This window comes from Sardina pilchardus, chromosome 1 (genome assembly GCF_963854185.1).
Source record: "Sardina pilchardus chromosome 1, fSarPil1.1, whole genome shotgun sequence".
NCBI lineage: Eukaryota > Metazoa > Chordata > Actinopteri > Clupeiformes > Clupeidae > Sardina > Sardina pilchardus.
The window spans coordinates 8,566,028-8,584,407 of NC_084994.1; the positions used below are offsets into that span (position 1 = coordinate 8,566,028).

The window sequence follows — 18,380 nt, forward strand, 5'->3', positions numbered from 1 at the left end:
GCATCATATGTTTGTCAGACAGCACTCCATGGTAACCCTGGTTACTCACTTATGTCATGGGCCCGTTGATCTCTGCTGACAGGAGCACCACAGCGCCCCCCTTATTGCCCTGTGTGAAACTCTGGTCAGATAAGGAACTGCAGCTAACCCTTATGGTGCATTCACATGATATGGTAATTATGGTAAATACTAAAAGCCACTCTGTCATGTGATATTTTCCAGAATATTTTGATGCACGAGTTCCTGAGATGAGATAACCTTTGACCTTTTCAACTTGGCGGAGAGCGACGCAAGAGTCCTGAATTACAACAATACTGTTTTTGAGCAGGTAGTTAACTTGCAGAAATGGTTTGCATAAGGGTAGACCTAGCATATGCAGCTAAAACAGAAATAGTAGCTCTATTCATTAAAGGTGACAAGATGACTGAAAACAAAATCGGGGCCATAATCCCAAAAACGTGGGTGAAAGCATATTTTCCATAGCACATGAATGCAGCCATTGGGGCGGGAATTCCCACAGGCTGACAGGCGTTCAGGATGTTTGGCCCGCGGATCCTAAATTTGGGCACCCCTGGTCTAGACTGTTGGGCCCTAAACAATCTCTGCATCCAGACAGACAGACACAGAACTCCATGTTAATGATTCTTTAAGGAAATGAACTCAAGGATAGAAGATGGACTTTAGTTCTGGTGTGTTATCTAAACTATAAAACATTTTATGACAAGTTGCCACAAGAACACACTGATCAATCCAATACACTTCTTATCCAGTGGCTTGCCTTTGGTGGTTAAAAGATCGCATGGTAAGTGCACTACATTGTTGAGTTGTTAAATAGAAATTATTACAGTTTGAGGTTGAAAATGTCCAAAAGAACGATGAATTTATCATTGATTTTATATATATGATTTAATCAATGCTCTAAACAAAAGTGTGTGGACTTGTTGGTTTGGAGATTGTAAAGCTAGATTTATGTAAGAAGTGGAGACTGACGTCTTCTAGGCTACAATACTGTACATTTCCAAACAGCTACAATTTCCTTTAGATGCTTTCTGTAGTTAGTTAGGGAGAGAAATCTGTATTTAATGCTGTTTGACCGTCGTTGTGCTGATTTACTGCCTGTTCCGTGTCATGTGACTCCATACTGGAACACGTCTTTTCTCATGTTGCTTAGACTCCAAACATGGAGTTTGGAATCCAACAGATTCCAATAGATAGATATCCATGGAGTTTGGAATCTAACAGATTCCAATAGATAGATATCCATGGCTTGTTGGTACCAAGTAAGGGATTACAGAATTAGTTCAGCTCTTTAAGGTAAGGGAGAAGTGAGGCTTTATGCTGGAAGGAGAAATAAGATTGTTCCCACTTAGCTTATAAGGCTATTCAGGAAGTGCATGCTTTGCTGAGGTCAGTGCTGCGTGTCTCAGGGAGTTAATCTGGTAGCAGCAGAGGAGAGGAGGGCTACCAGAGGAACTCTCACAGAGTTGAGAGATGAGGTCTGACTCCAGATCAGCATGGCGACTCGTGTATCTCTGGTATCTGTGTATCCCACCAGAGAGTCTCTGTGGTAAGTCAGGGAGGAGATTAGGTGCCAGCACACAGCAGAATTACCAAAACTGGACATCAGCTGTTGGGCTCCACTGGAGTTCAAGGTATCAGATTCAGATTCAGATTTGGGAATCTGGTTTCAGATTCTGGATTCACTGTCTAGTATCCCATTCACACTCACCTGTAAATAGGTCTTAAACCATACAGTAAACAAATAAGAACACATCTGTGGTGAGTTGGCTCAATATATTACAATACATTGCCGTTATTGAGGCAGGAGATGAACGTCTTGTTGAGTGAGAGAGAATATATCACGTTGAGAGACACAGTGAATAGTGTAAGGAATGATGGACCATGCAGCGGTCAAGAAGCAGAAATTAATGATTGTTTAAAGCAATAGTTCGGAATTTTGGACATAGGACCTCATTTCCAACTCAGTCTGGGTGATATAGGTCGGTGAAGACCATTTTCAGTGAATTTCTGCCCTTCCTATGAGTTGCAGCGTTCATCTCGTGCTAATCTAGTGCCAAGATAACGCAAGTCAACGGTAACATCCAGCCTGCCACTGAAAACACAACACCCGAAACAAATACATTTTAACGTCAGACTATCGATGCACATGCCTAGTGTTAATAGAACCATGTTAGAAATAAAAACGAACCTTGCATCGCATTGCAATAGCCTACTTTGTTCCCTGTATGGCAGTGGCGGATTGATATTGAGAAACTAGTCCCTCAAAATGTAATAAATCATTGAGTTGCAAGGTTAGTTTTATTTCTAAAATTATTCGATCAACACGGACATGTATATCGATAGTCCGATGATTTAATTGACTTGTCTCGGGTGTGCGGTGGAGTGAGTAAGACTGTTGTTGATGTCAGAGTGATGTTACCGTAGAAATGTGTTAGCTCAAAACCAGCATTAGCAAAGGGGGACGCTGCAACTGAAGGAAGGGGCTAAACGCGATAAAAACGGTCTCCACCGACCTATAACACCTCGGTAAAGTTGGAAATGAGGTCCTATGTCCAAAATTCCGAACTATTCCTTTAAGGTGGTAAAGTATGATACGAAACTGAGTGTTTTCTTACAATTATTATGATTCTTATTCCTATTATTATTATTATTATGATGATTATTTTTATTATTATTATTATAATTATTATTATTATTATTATTATTATCGTTATTATTATTATTTCCATTCAGCATCCCACTGCTGCTGAGATGAGTGTCTCTCAGGAGAGATAGGAAGCTCTCCAATCACAGAGAGCCACAGCAACACACTCAGACCAGAGTCTGCTCTACACACACACTCAGACCAGAGTCTGTTCTACACACACACACACAGACCAGAGTCTGCTCTACACAGCAACACACTCAGACCAGAGTCTGCTCTACACACACACTCAGACCAGAGTCTGTTCTACACACACACTCAGACCAGAGTCTGCTCTACACACACACTCAGACCAGAGTCTGCTCTACACACACACTCAGACCAGAGTCTGCTCTACACACACACTCAGACCAAAGTCTGCTCTACACACACACTCAGACCAGAGTCTGCTCTACACAGCTGGGTGAGCGTGAAGAACACCAAGAACATGGCAGATCCCCCCTCATCAACACACTCTATGGAGGGGTGAGTTTTACATGTAGATAAACTTTTTTTTTATCATACTCAATCTATACACTATCACACACACAAATGCTTGTATGGATGTGAAGTAAATTGTATTGTGTGTGTGTGTGTGTGTGTGTGTGTGTGTGTGTGTGTGTGTGTGTTCTTTGTAGAAAACAACTGGACAGTGCAGAGGCTCCAGGGCTGAGTACTAAGCGTGTGTCTGTGAAGAAAAGGGCCGCCATGTTTGAGACACTCAGTAGTGAGACTCAACCAAGGTCAGTAAATATCCGATCACAGAGAGCAGATCTGCTCATGTGTGTGTGTGTATGTGTGTGTGTGTGTGTGTGTGTGTGTGTGTGCGTATGTGTGTGTGCCTGTAAGTGTGTTGTGTACAGTATGTGCCACCAAAATAGTAAAACATTGACTTATATTTAAAGAGGACATAGAATGGATGAATTGAGTATTGTACTGTGTTCTCTGATGTTAAAATAGTAATATATTCAACTTTGATTTATTAAAAATAAACTCAATTGCAATTTTACAAGCTCAATTGAAACCTGATATTTAGGCTGGGTATTGAAATGTTCCTTTTGACTGAATGGTGCCCTCTTTGGCAATCCTAATTCAACTTCAATGACTTTGCAATATTTGACGTCACAAGAAGGCTTTGCTTTAATTCACCCATTTTTTTGTGGCTATTTCTAAGTTCAAGATTTTCATATGGAGGAGGGCACAACCACGCCTCATGTTCATGATAGCTCTTTGGTTATGCACAACCTCTCCTAATTCATCAAAACCAAAGACAAAAATGATTTCCATGTAATTTCTCCTTGAAATAGAATGTTCTTTTGATGTGTACATGGACAGTTTCAAATCAATATCCTATTCCATATGTTCAGTGTCATATGTTTGTCTGTGTGTGTGTCTGTGTGTGTGTGTGTGTGTGTGTGTGTGTGTGTGTGTGTGTGTGTGTGTGTGTGTGTGTGTGTGTGTGTGTCTGTATCAGGTGTGTGATTAGCAAACAGGAACAGGAAAGAGTGTGAAGCTCTGATGTAAGTTGTGTGTGTTTGTGTTTGCGACTAGAGACAAAAATATTTTCCTGATGTAAGTTCTCTTCTTCTCTAGGATGGAGGGCGCTAGTTCTAACAGGTCACCCTCCCCTACACCCACCTGTGTGTCCATGAAGAGTGATAATTCCATTGACAGAGGAATTGAATTTAAAGGAGGAGACGCTTCAACTGGACAGTAAGATCATGGCTCTGGGCTTCATGCTATATGTCATGTGTGTTTGGGTGTGTGTCCGTTACTACATCGTTAGATGTGTGTGTGTGTGTGTGTGTGTGTGTGTGTGTGTGTGTGTGTGTGTGTGTGTGTGTGTGTGTGTGTGTGTGTGTGTGTGTGTGTGTGTGTGTGTGTGTGTGTGTGGGGTTTGGTGATGAAAATATAGGCCATATATCGCTGTGTAATATTCCAAAATCGAATGCAGCCGAATGCAGCCGAACTTAGCCCCGCCCACAACCTTTTAGGTCGGTAAGTTCGGTCCGGCGTTGCTCCGTTGTGGCCAGGGGGTGTATGTGTGTGTGTGTGTGTGTGTGTGCGTGCACCAGGGGGTCAGGGGGTCTGATTAGCTTCGCCGATTAGCAAGGCACTTCCTCGTCGCCATTTTATAAATAAAAGCATATTTTACAACATTTAATTGCAGAATGAACTCACCATTGTATATCATCCCTAAATGTGATTGGTTGTTTGTCCACATGTGTGATGATGACATCATCGACTGGTCCCATCTCACTGTCCCATCCAGGGGGTCAGGATTTGACTGAATAGCTTCGCCGATTAGCAAGGCACTTCCTCGTCGCCATTTTCCAGAAATACATCATGTCTGGTGCCATTTCTCCCGATTTCTCCTCATGCTGATTGGTGACTGTTCCACTCTCAGCTCATGCACAAGCTTAGTGTGGGCACGAGCTCTCTTTCTGTGCCTTACATCAATCAGTAACCTGCCACTTAATTGGCTAAGTGAAACGGCACCGGAAACAAGCCCCTTGAAATGCCATGTTGAAGCCTGAAAAAAATCGTTCAATTTTGGCACTTTTCACTAGCCTAGCATTCCCATTGAAACGAATGGGGGCGGGACTTGTTCACTTTCTCCAGTTCTTATAATACCTCCATGGTTGTGGCGCAACCAGGGGGTCAGGATTTGACTGATTAGCTTCGCCGATTAGCAAGGCACTTCCTCGTCGCCATTTTCCAGAAATACATCATGTACGGTGCCGTTTTCCCTGCGTTTTCCTCATGCTGATTGGTGGCTGTTCCACTCTCAGCTCATGCACGAGCTTGGTGTGGGCACGAGCTCTCCTTCTGTACCTTGCGTCAATCAGGAACCTGGCACTTAATTGGCTAAGTAAAATGGCACCGGAAACAAGCCCCTTGAAACGCCATGTTGAAGCCTGAATTTTTTTTCAATTTTGGCACTTTTCACTAGCCTAGCATTCCTATTGAAATGAATGGGGGCGGGACTTGTTCACTTTCTCCAGTTCTTATAATACCTCCATGGTTGTGGCGCAACTATAGACCTCTGAAGTTCGCCTACAAAAAAGCCACCATCTTTGCCCAAATAAGGAGATCCGGTATCTTGAGATTTTTTCTATGGGAAAATAACATGGGGATTTTCAATAGTCGCACCTGTTAAACTCTCGCGGGGATAATGACATTTGAAATGCAGACGTTTTTCACTACACAGTTTTGTCCACTGCCTTCAAGTGGATACTGTGACCTTCGGCAGGTGAAGACGGCACACTTTGATCTTTGCTACCCCAAAGCTAACTTACAATGCAACTTGCCATAGGCAGTTAGCTTCAATTAACTCCCGGATCTCCTTATATGGGCAAAGATGGCAGCTTTGGATCCTTTTTGTAGGCGAACTTCAGAGGTCTATGCTCGAACCAGAGCTCTTCGGACCAATCAAATTGTCAGGGCGGGCTTTATACAGATGATGGACAGATGATCACCAGTAATGTAATTACTGAGCGCTTTGGTTGAATTTGTTTACAACAAAGATGCTTCTCTGATAGGTTGTAGGTCTATCCAATTGAGTGAAGAGGCATTTTTTTACCTGATTCGGTTGAAACACACCCCATGATCACAGCCCAAAGGGGCAGTATCAGACTCAAATGTGACCCTGTAAAGCGGAACCATTTTAACCCGGAAGTTTGTTATTGTTGATTTTCTCAAAATAACGTTGTGCGCAAAACGACTGATTTCGCTTTGAATGGTCACAAATTCTGACTAGAATTTTGAGTATGACAACATCAGGCTACCAAAATAGTAAAACATTGATATTTAAATAGAATGTTCTTTTGATGTGTACATGGGACACTTGTTTCAAATCAATATCCTACTTCAAACATTCAGTGTCATAACCTACTTGCATCTTTGTTTGTGTGTGTGTGTGTGTGTGTGTGTGTGTGTGTGTGTGTGTGTGTGTGTGTGTGTGTAGATGGGTGAGTGGGACTATGTGTCAGGTGTGTAGTTATCAGACAGGAACAAAGAGTGTAATGTTCTCCTGATGGAAGGTGTGTGTTTGTGTGCGTGTTTGTGAGTAGAGACATGAATATTTTCCTGATGTAAGTTCTCTTCTTCTCTAGGATGGAGGGCGCTAGTTCTAACAGGTCACTCTCCCCTACACCCTCCTGTGTGTCCATGAAGAGTGATATATCCAATGACAGAGGAATTGAATTTAAAGGAGGAGACTCTTCAACTGGACAGTAAGATCTTGGCTCTGGGCTTCATGCTATATGTCATGTGTGTTTGGGTGTGTGTCCGTTATATCTAGATATGTCTATCCAATTGAGTGAAGAGGCATTTTTTTTACCTGAAACACACCCCATAATCACAGCCCAGAGGAGTAGTGAATATTTTCCTGATGTAAGTTCTCCTCTTCTTCTCTAGGATGGGGGGCACCAGCTCTAATGGGAGGCAACCCTTCCTTACACCCACCCATGTGTCCATGAAGAGTGATGATTCCATGGGGAGGAGAATCAGCTTTAAAGGAGGAGACTCTTCAACTGGACAGTAAGATCATGACTCTGGTCTCCATACTATATATTATGTGTGTTTGGGAGTGTGTCTGTTACTACATACTGTAGTAAGATTTGTTTATTGTGTAGCTGATTGGCACTGACAGCACAGCTTGAGATGAATGAGTCTGTTCTACCTGACATCAACAACACTTGTGATTTATGATTAATTGTCTATTCTATAATTGTGTATTTCGGTTTTCACACAGATATCAGCAGATCCACAAATCCCACCTGCTGAAGACGTTTCAGTGTCTGATTGAGGGAATCCCACAGCAGGGAGACACCAGACTCCTCCATGAGATCTACACAGACCTCTACATCACAGAGGGGGGAAGAGGAGAGGTCAATGATGAACATGAGGTCACACAGATAGAGAGGAGAGAAGCAGCACAAGACAGACCAATCAAATGCAGTGACATATTTAAACCCTTATCTCAACAAGTCAAACCCATCAGAACAGTGCTGACAAAGGGAGTGGCTGGCATTGGAAAAACAGTATCTGTGCAGAAGTTCATTGTGGACTGGGCTGAAGGAACAGCTAATCAGGATGTCCACTTCATATTTCCTCTTCCTTTCCGAGAGCTGAACCTGATGAAAGAGAAGAAACTCAGTCTGGTGAATCTTATTCAGCACTTCTTCCCTGAAATCAAAGATCGAAAAATCTTCACCAGTTCAGCACACAAAGTCATGTTCATCTTTGATGGTCTGGATGAGTGTCGACTTCCTCTAGATTTCCACTCCAACCCGACCTGTTGTGATGTGACAAAGCCAGCCTCAGTGGATGAGCTGCTGACAAACCTCATCAAGGGGGATCTGCTTCCTTCTGCTCTCCTCTGGATCACCACCCGACCAGCAGCAGCCAATCAGATCTCACCTGACTGTGTGGACAAGCTGACAGAAATAAGGGGATTCAATGACCCACAGAAAGAGGAGTACTTCAGGAAGAGAATCAGTGATGAGAACCTGGCCAGCAGAACCATCACACACCTGAAGTCATCTAGGAGCCTCTACATCATGTGCCACATTCCAGTCTTCTGCTGGATTTCAGCCATTGTTGCAGTGAGAACATCAAACAAATCAAAGCGTGTAGAAATGCCAAGGACTCTGACTCAAATGTACACACACTTCCTAATCATCCAGATAAACATGACAAATGTCAAGTACACAGAGAGAAAAGAGACGGATGAAGAGGTGATTTTCAAACTGGGGAAACTTGCTTTCCAACAGCTGGAGAAAGGCAATCTGATCTTCTATGAGGAAGACCTGAGAGAGTGTGGCATCGATGTCACAGAAGCATCAGTGTACTCAGGAGTGTGTACTCAGATCTTCAGAGAGGAGGCTGGGCTGTACCAGGGAAAGGTGTTCAGCTTTGTACATCTGAGCATCCAGGAGTTTCTTGCAGCTTTGTATGTGTTCCTCTGTTTCAGCAACAGACAGAGACATATGTCTGACCAACAACAAACCTCTCAGCTCTCTGCTCTGTTCACAGCTGCAACACTGTACGACCTACACAAGACTGCAGTGGACCTGGCCTTACAAAGAAAAAATGGACACCTGGACCTTTTCCTCCGCTTCCTTCTGGGCCTCTCACTGGAGTCCAATCAGAATATCTTAAAGGACCTTCTGCCACAGACCAGAAGCCAATCAGATACTACAGGGCAAACCGTCCAGTATGTCAAACAGAAGATCAGAGATCAAAGTAGCTCAGGCAGAAGGATCAACCTGTTCTACTGTCTGAATGAGCTCAATCACCATGCTGTAGTGGAATTCAAATGGAGCTCAGGAACTCTGTGTGTAGACATGCTCTTACCAGGAGAGTGGAAGACTACGACATTTAAGTTTAAAATGTCAGACCAGCAGCTGGCTGATTTTGACCTGCAGAAGTACATACAGACTCCAGAGAAAGATCAGACTGAACTCCTCAGTCCAGATGAAGTTCTCCAGAGGCTGGTCCCAGTGGTCACAACATGTACATCAGCTATGTAAGTAACATAAAGTGTCTATACAGTCTGTCTGTGAATATGTGTTTGGGTGTGTGTGTGTGTGTGTGTGTGTGTGTGTGTGTAATTGACAGGGAGTGAGTGCACTGTTTATTAGAGAAGGAGGGAGTGTGTGTGCGTGTGTGTGAGTGTGTGTGTGTGTGTGTGTGTGTGTGTGAGAGAGAGAGAGAGAGAGAGAGAGAGGTGGGGGGGGTCGTAATGCAAAGATTTTCTGTGTGTGTGAGTGTGTAAGTAGAAGATACGTCCTTACATTCTGATCTCTCATTCTGTTTCAGTCTGGAAAACTGTGGTCTGACTGAGAAGAGCTGTTCCTATCTGGCCTCTGTCCTGACCGCACACTCCTCAAGTCTCAGACTGCTGGACCTGAGTGTGAATGAGCTGCTGGACTCAGGAGTGAAACGTTTAAGTTCTGCACTTGGTCATCAAAACTGCAAACTGGAAGAACTACGGTAAGCACACTTTCATGTGGTGAATTTGTGTGGTAGATGGGATGTGTGTGTGTGTGTGTGTGTGTGTAATCAATAAGGATTGGGTAGTTTCTTTATGAGGGAGGCAGGGAGGAAGTGTATGTGTGGTAGTATGGGTAGTAGAAGGTAGGTCCTTAATAATCAGCAGTGTTGTGCCTGAACGCGTTCATTGAACGAAAGTTCATGAACTCGTTCATAATTTTGGTGAACGTGAACTGAACGAACTGTATTTCTGCCTGATGAACGATACCGTGAACGCGTTCATTCTGGTGTCTGTGAACGTCACGTTCACTCTTTTTAATTTCGTTAGGTTCAGGGCAAAAAAACACACCGTCACTAAAGTGTTGCCCAACGTTGCGTGTGCTTCTTGTCTATGTCAGATTATGTCTGAATTCATATTTCCTTATACTACCGGATTTTTTCCTGCTGCCGACCTATGTTTCCGTAGTGTTGCTGCTACAGCTGCTATAGGCCTATGCATGCAATCGCGGAAAAATCGCACTTGATGATCAAGTGAAGTATTACGTGTAGACTTTTAAAGCGCCCTATGTCAGTGGACAGTTCCATCTCTCACGCTGCAGCTAATGCAGCAAGTATCCTCCTCTCCCGGTGTAAAAACTACACTCTTCTGACAGCGCGGCCGCATTACTGCCCAGCGAACCAAAGCCCAATTCATGGAAATTCTACATTAGATGTGAACAAACGGAGGCCGTATTTCGCATGCTTCATGTCTGAATTTCCGCTCCCGTCAGAAATGCGGCAAGCAATTACAGCAGAATGTGCGTAAAACCTGACTGAAAATGGCTATTTCATGTTAAACTAATGAAATATTTGCTGGCTTTGGCAACAATTTTGAAAGAGTAGGCTATGGTTCGCAACATATTGAAAATATGAACTGAACTATTTAATTTTTTGGAGCTGTGAACTTCGTTCATAATTTGGAATGATGAACTATGAACTGAACTAGTTCATTCTAAAATTTGTGAACGATGAACTGAACTAGTTCATGTAGAAAATGAACTTTCCCAACACTGATAATCAGATCACTCATTCTGTTTCAGGCTTTGGAACTGTAATCTGACTAAGAAGAGCTGTTCCTATCTGGTCTCTGCCCTGACTGAACACTCCTCAAGTCTCAGACTGCTGGACCTGGGTGGGAATAAGCTGCTGGACTCAGGAGTGGAAAGTGTATGTTCTGCAGTTCGTCATCAAAACTGCAAACTAGAGGAACTAAAGTAAGCATTGTCTCAATTAGTACATTTGTGTGATAGAGGGGTGTGTGTGTGTGTGTGTGTGTGTGTGTGTGTGTGTGTGTGTGTGTGTGTGTGTGTGTGTGTGTGGTGAAGATAGGTGCTTAATATTCCCATCTATCGTTCTGTTTCAGGTTGAGAGGCTGTAACCTGACTGAGAAGAGCTGTTCCTATCTGGCCTCTGCCCTGGCCGCACACTCCTCAAGTCTCAGAGTGCTGGACCTGGGTAGCAATGATCTGACTGAACCAGCTGTAGAGAAGCTCTCTGCTCTAGTGAACAGTAGACTGGATAAACTAATGTGAGTAAAATCAACAAATCTAAACATGTTGCTCAGGTCTTTAGAACATTCCTATTGGCCGAGTCTGACGCCACACAGAAAAAAATGTAATCCTACTACTCACTTGTTGCCTCAAGCTAATAAAATCCTTAATTCTGCGCAAGTCTGGAAATTACCCTTGATTGTATCATCTGGCTGCACAGCTATACTGTACATTCATTTGTTTTACTCTCACTAAAACAGAGGTGACAATGTTCACAAATTGCGAAAACCGGCTGGTTGCCCCAGTTAATGTTTTTTTGATGAAAAAGCTGTTGGACCCGTGACGTCGGACTTAACAACCGAATAGCTGCTGTTAGTGATGTCACAGAGCCCTCTGTCTCTCATGCAGTCTGGCTCACTGGGAGATGGTTGTCATGGATACTGATTGATGATCATCTTCTCTGTTTTATCCTACAGAACTGATTGGGGAACAGTAGAGTGTTGAGCCACGACCCTGAACTGGATGGGGTCTGCAGAAGCTCATGAGTGGGATCACACACACACACACACACACACACACACACACACACACACACACACACACACACACACACACACACACACACACACACCTCTTCCTGAGTGGAGCTCAGCTTTGAGATGAATTGAGAATGGAAACGTGCACAGATGGACATATGGATTAGGGTGGTGTGAATGTCTGCCATTGTTGTATATATGTAATATGTTTTTGTCATGTTTGACACCATGTGGACTGAAGTAGACACTGTATTAATATGAAATACACACGTGCGCGCACGCACGCATGCACGGACGCGCACACACACACACTCACACACAAATACGCAGTTGTCATGCATGAAACCATGTGGACATGTGGACTGAGGTGAAGACTGTATTAACATCTATCACCATCTATTGTAAAATAAGTACTGTATTTAGTAGGATTTGATCCCTCATATATTTTACCATATTGATGCTGTTGTTGAAATTGCTGAAATCTGGTGATCATTGTTTTCCGACCTTAAGCCACGTTATTCTTCACTTTCATTTATGATGGTGTTTTTTACAATTTAAATATATTTTGCTTCAATTAATAAATGCAGATAAATCTGTGTTTTGAGTGAGATCTTTACATTTGATTGGTGACAAACATCATAAAACAATCATCAATAAGATAATAGTTTAAATGTGTCACTACAGAAATGCAACCATTGCATATTATCTCTAAATGTGATTGGCCACATACATGTGTGATAGCATCAGCAGCTAGTCTCCACTCACTGTACAATTCAAACAAGTCAGCAGTGTTATGATGAACTCACCATTGCACATCATCCCTAAATGTGATTGGTTGTTTGTCCACATATGTGTGATGACATCAGCAGCTGGTCCCATCTCACTGTCCCATCTGAACACTTCAGTCTGAGCCCACCGTGCAGTCTAGTAGTGCCATCTAGTGGTCAGCAGGAGAACATTCCCTGAGAGGAGACCAGCAGCAGTTTAATTGAAGGCTTGTTTGTATGAGAGGTGAATGTAATGACATCAAAATCTCTTTTCCATGTCTTGTATCAAAGTGTCTTTGAGAATGACACTGAGGTGAATAGAGCTAGATACAAATATACCAACAGTTTTTGAAACCTTGTCTGCCTTGTCAACTTAAAAAACAAAAAGAAACGCACACAAGTTTTAACACCAAACTGTTCTCAGCCACCATGTTGGATGCTGGATTCATAATCCAGTATATTACAGCCGGAGCAATATCTCCTGCCCCGTCTTCAATGGCCTGCCAGATATGAGGAGTAGAGTTGCAAAAACAGATGTCTCCATTTTCAAGAATATTAATGTTTTTGTGCATGTGAACTGACATTGACAATATGACTGACAACTGACAATATGACTGACATTGAAACATGCAAATATGAAGCGTATACTATAGTTTGAAAAAGTTTTCTCAAAAAGTGTTTTCATTGATCAATGTTTTTATGCCCATAATCAAGTTTGAGAGAGAGTGGGAAAATGAAATCAGAAAGAGACTGATCGATGATCACCTTATCGCCTTCAGCAACCGCAGGATGGTCTCTTCAGATAGTCCCCTGCTGTACAATGGAGACAGAGACAAGAATTGAGAGGGAGAGAGAGATTGGATCGGGAAATGACTCCAGGCCAGTTAGTTAAGGCAAATTAAGCTAAAAAAAAAAAAAAAAAAAAAAACTTGCAGAAAGAAACTTGCAGTTCACCTTTAAGTAAGTCTCTTTACACTGGAAAAATAGTAACTATTTATTGTTTTTATCTTGATATAAGATTAATAACAAAGACAAGCAGTTTTTGCAGACTACAGTAGGCTACTACTTCTATAGTAGCCTAGGCTATGTCCCAAAATATACCATCTAAGATAGATAGGCCTACTATCCTACAATATCCATAGTATTCGTCCAAGATTGCTTTATTATTTTTGAAAGAAATTATGTAGCGAACCACTGTCAGCTCCTCAAACACGTTTCAGAATCAGCTCCTCAAAAAAATACATGACAGCGAGATATGTTCCTGCTATTACACTCCAGACCATACGGTGGCGAAACGTAGTCTTGTTGGTTGCCCAACTACCATAACATTGTACCAAGGAAGATTTGGACAACCATCAGAAAAAAAGTTTGTTTTGATTTAGCGAGAGGATACGTCCTTCGAGGTAACCTCGAAAGAACTGTCTATCGACAAGTATTAATCTACTTGAGGTATGTGTTGGTTATGAAGTCGCTGCTCATCTGCCCTCCGATGACAACATTAACTGCACGTGTAGCCTATGCCGGTGTTGTGTGCCTTCTGGTTTTTCCACCTACTGGTTTCGGAGCTGTTGCCGAGGCTGCCCAGCTGTCATGTATACCTATCAACAGCAACCGACGGCTACCGAAGTCCACAGATTCGCTACATATTCATAGACATTTTACTGGGCTTTGCATGTCACACCTCAATAAAAACTGTGTTGACCTGAACTGAACGTTTGAGCACTATATTACTATAAGATATTCCCAAAAATTGTTTTTTAAAAGTAGTCAAGCTGCATGAATTTGTGTCGTGCTGGATTCGAACCCTCCTCAGCAAAACTAATTACACACAAGTCCGACTCGCTCTCGATTGTGCTATCGTTGCTCACGTCATCCTTTGGATATGACTTTGTCTTCACTCAGTAGATCATGAAGAACCGTTTATCCCAACCTTCCAAAACAACTGGTTACCTTCATTCAGACTTTAAAACATAACTGTATCATGCACTCTGCCTTCTGTTACACGTCTGCATATCCATGTGCAAGGATTTGTCATAAATTCTAACAGGCAGCGCACGGATTCTGAATCAATGGGTCTAAAACAACTGGTTACCCTGGCCTCGCTTTCTAACAGATGGGCTGCAATACGTTCCTTGGATCCATTTTACTGGGCTTTTGTCTGCCCTGAACTGATCTGAACATCTGAGTACACTACACTAGCCTATAACAATCACAAGGGGCAAAAAATATTTGTTGTAACATTAAATACGATCTTCGTATCGTGCTGGATTCGAACCCTTCTCAGGAAAACAAGAGGCATGCGAGACCATTTTGCGCGCCTCCACACCACCAACATCTCAATAAAAAGAGTAGGCCTTACCATAATCACTCAGTACGCCAATATTCACTGTTTGAAAATGCCTAAACAACTGGTTTCATTGGCCTCAATTACAGATAATCCCTACAAACTGCTTGGGCATGTCAACGTGACAGGTGCACCCACGTTTTCAAAGCTCTGATTGAAGACATTTCAACAAAACATGCACACAACTTTTTTTCCATTATTTTCGTTGTAGCCTAGCTATTGGATCACCTGCAGATGTCAGAAAAACGATTTAGCCTAGGCTAATTGGTGTAACGTTGTTTGACATAGGCCTATTCGTAGTGTAGCCTATAGGCCTACTTCATTTTCCTTCACAACACAATTTGTATTGAGGTGTGACATACAAAGGCCAGTAAAATGAATCCAAGGAACGTATTGCAGCCCATCTGTTAGAAAGCGAGGCCAGGGTAACCAGTTGTTTTAGACCCATTGATTCAGAATCCGTGCGCTGCCTGTTAGAATTTATGACAAATCCTTGCACATGGATATGCAGACGTGTAACAGAAGGCAGAGTGCATGATACAGTTATGTTTTAAAGTCTGAATGAAGGTAACCAGTTGTTTTGGAAGGTTGGGACAAACGGTTCTTCATGATCTACTGAGTGAAGACAAAGTCATACCCAAAGGATGACGTGAGCAACGATAGCACAATCGAGAGCGAGTCGGACTTGTGCGTAATTAGTTTTGCTGAGGAGGGTTCGAATCCAGCACGACACAAATTCATGCAGCTTGACTACTTTTAAAAAACAAATTTCCCGCTGGAATATCTTATAGTAATATAGTGCTCAAACGTTCAGTTCAGGTCAACACAGTTTTTATTGAGGTGTGACATGCAAAGCCCAGTAAAATGTCTATGAATATGTAGCGAATCTGTGGACTTCGGTAGCCGTCGGTTGCTGTTGATAGGTATACATGACAGCTGGGCAGCCTCGGCAACAGCTCCGAAACCAGTAGGTGGAAAAACCAGAAGGCACACAACACCGGGCACCGCTATGTAGCCTACGTTCCACATCTAACATTTTACTCAGTGATCTCGCAATAATGTATGATAATGTTGCCTTCTTTTAGCCTTATGCCCAAAACGTCGCATGTCTCTAGAAGCATCACACATAAAACGAAAGCTAAAACTCATTGTCTTGCTATGTTTCCTTGCTATGTTGCGTGTATTTTAGATAGAGGAAGAAACGAGAGTTTGAAATAGCCTTAACCTATGTTACCTTTTGAATGTAGGCTCAAGGGAGCTCTGGATTCCGTCGCTAATATGAGTTTTGGTCTGCCGGTGACCGCTGACGGTAATGAAGCGCTCCAGGTGCTTGAAGTTCTAATCAAAGAAGAGGACGTAGACGAAGATGATGAATACGGTCACGTCATCTGCCATGATGGCGAGGATGACCCCTCTGCAGAGCTGCTCTGTAAAACTGAAACGGACTTTACGGAGTCACAAAGCTCTAATGAAATACAAACAGTGGTGGTTAATGTGAAAAGTGAAGAGGATGACCAACGACATGAAGGTGGTGATTTTCCTCTGCGAAGTAAGTAACACTTTGGTGGGCTTTATGTGTCTAGCCTACTTCCCAGCCTGCTTGTGATATAAGGCAGACAAATAACTGCTATAGAACATGTTTCCCATTGGAGATTTTTGAGTGATCAATATCATGCATTTGTCTTTGTTAGATGGGCTACCTTTGTCAGTTAGCCTACAACATTTCTTAGAAATGGCCACCTGCACTTTTCAACGAGCCATTTTCTGACCATGAATCATTTGTAAAAAATCTGTCTAGACTCTAGAGCCACAAAAACATCTGATTATCAATTGTTAAATTGCTGAAGGTGAAACATCTGTCTATTATTCTAAGTGTCAGTGGTAACTCTTTCAGGTGTGACAGAACATCTGTCTATCATTCTAAGTCTCTATGGTAACTGTTCCAGGTGTATCGGAACGCCCAGACTGCGTGCAGCAGAAGATCCACGGACAGAATGATCCACTCAACCAACAGCTCAGAGGAAGGCTGCACCACTGCACCGTCTGCAGGAAGAGCTTCACAGCCCTGAGAGAACTCAAGAAGCACCAGAAAACGCACTCCGTTAACGTGAACGGACAGCAAAACACTGCCAAAGAGCCTCACAAATGTGCCCACTGTGGAAAAGAGTTTACTTACATTTCGGCTCTTAAAACCCACACGCTAATTCACACCGGAGAGAAGCCGCACAAATGCGCCGACTGCGGAAAAGGTTTTTCCCACATTTCCAACTTCAAGTCGCACATGCGAACGCACACCGGCGAAAAGCCTCACGCGTGCAGCCGCTGCGGCAAAGCCTTCTCGCAAGTCTCAAACCTCAACACGCACATGAACACGCACACGGGCGCCAAGCCGCACAAATGCGCGCGGTGCGAGCGGGCGTTCTCGCACGCCTCCACGCTCGCCGCGCACGCGCTCACGCACACGGGCGAGAAGCCGCTCAGGTGCGCCGAGTGCGGCAAGGCCTTCGCGCAGATCGCCAACCTCTCCGCCCACGCGCTCACGCACTCCGGCGAGAAGCCGTACGCGTGCGCCCGCTGCGGCCGCTGCTTCTCGCACGCGTCCAACCTCCGCTCCCACGCGCGCGTGCACACGGGCGAACGGCCGCACAGGTGCGAGCGCTGCGGGAAGTCGTTCTCGCAGACGTCCAACCTCAAGTCGCACATGCTGACGCACACCGGAGAGCGGCCCCACGAGTGTCTTCGCTGCGGCAAAGCGTTCGCGCACGTTTCCACGTTTAAATCGCACGCGCTGCTCCACACCGGAGAGAAGCCTCATCAGTGTGACCAGTGTGGGAAAGGCTTTGCGCAAATCGCACACTTCAAGTCGCACATGCTAAAGCACACCGGGGAGAAGCCGCATTCGTGCAAGCAGTGCGGCAAGGCCTTTGCTCACTCTTCCGCCCTGAAAACACACACGCTGATACACAGCGGAGAGAAGCCTCATAAATGTGTCCAGTGTGGGAAAGCGTTTGTGCTCCTCTCTCAGCTTAAGACCCACACGCTAACTCACACTGGAGAGAAGCCTCATAAATGTGTCCAGTGTGGGAAGGCTTTTTCACTAATATGTAGTCTTAAACGCCATATGCTAGTAGTACACACTGGAGAGAAGCCTCATAAATGTGTCCAGTGTGGAAAAGCTTTTTCACTAATATGTAGTCTTAAACGCCATATGCTAGTAGTACACACTGGAGAAGCCTCATAAATGTGTCCAGTGTGGAAAAGCTTTTTCACTAATATGTAGTCTTAAACGCCATATGCTAGTACACACTGGAGAAGCCTCATAAATGTGTCCAGTGTGGAAAAGCTTTTTCACTAATATGTAGTCTTAACACTAGAAGCGCCAAGCACCGGTCATTTGACCGCTGACGCGTATTACTAGAAGCGCCGTGTAGGTTTGACCTAGATATACCTAGAACGGCCGGGCTGCGGTCATTTGACCGCAGTGATTACAAAAAAAAAAAA

General features: G+C 43.6%; 2 protein-coding genes across 2 annotated transcripts; both read left to right on the forward strand.

Moving 5' to 3' along the window:
* The first annotated feature begins 1,514 nt into the window (after positions 1-1,514).
* Positions 1,515-11,680, forward strand: LOC134076203 (protein NLRC3-like). Its single transcript, XM_062531210.1, has 9 exons — positions 1,515-1,567; positions 4,298-4,417; positions 6,820-6,939; positions 7,124-7,246; positions 7,461-9,236; positions 9,530-9,703; positions 10,783-10,956; positions 11,106-11,270; positions 11,641-11,680. The coding sequence occupies exons 1-9, from the start codon at positions 1,515-1,517 to the stop codon at positions 11,678-11,680; spliced, it is 2,745 nt and encodes a 914-aa protein (XP_062387194.1).
* A 4,464-nt stretch (positions 11,681-16,144) lies between these two features.
* LOC134076214 (zinc finger protein 664-like) lies at positions 16,145-18,094 on the forward strand. Its single transcript, XM_062531219.1, has 3 exons — positions 16,145-16,428; positions 16,826-17,983; positions 18,075-18,094. Exons 1-3 carry the CDS (start codon positions 16,158-16,160, stop codon positions 18,092-18,094), a joined length of 1,449 nt encoding a protein of 482 aa, XP_062387203.1. The 5' UTR covers positions 16,145-16,157.
* Positions 18,095-18,380: the final 286 nt, after the last annotated feature.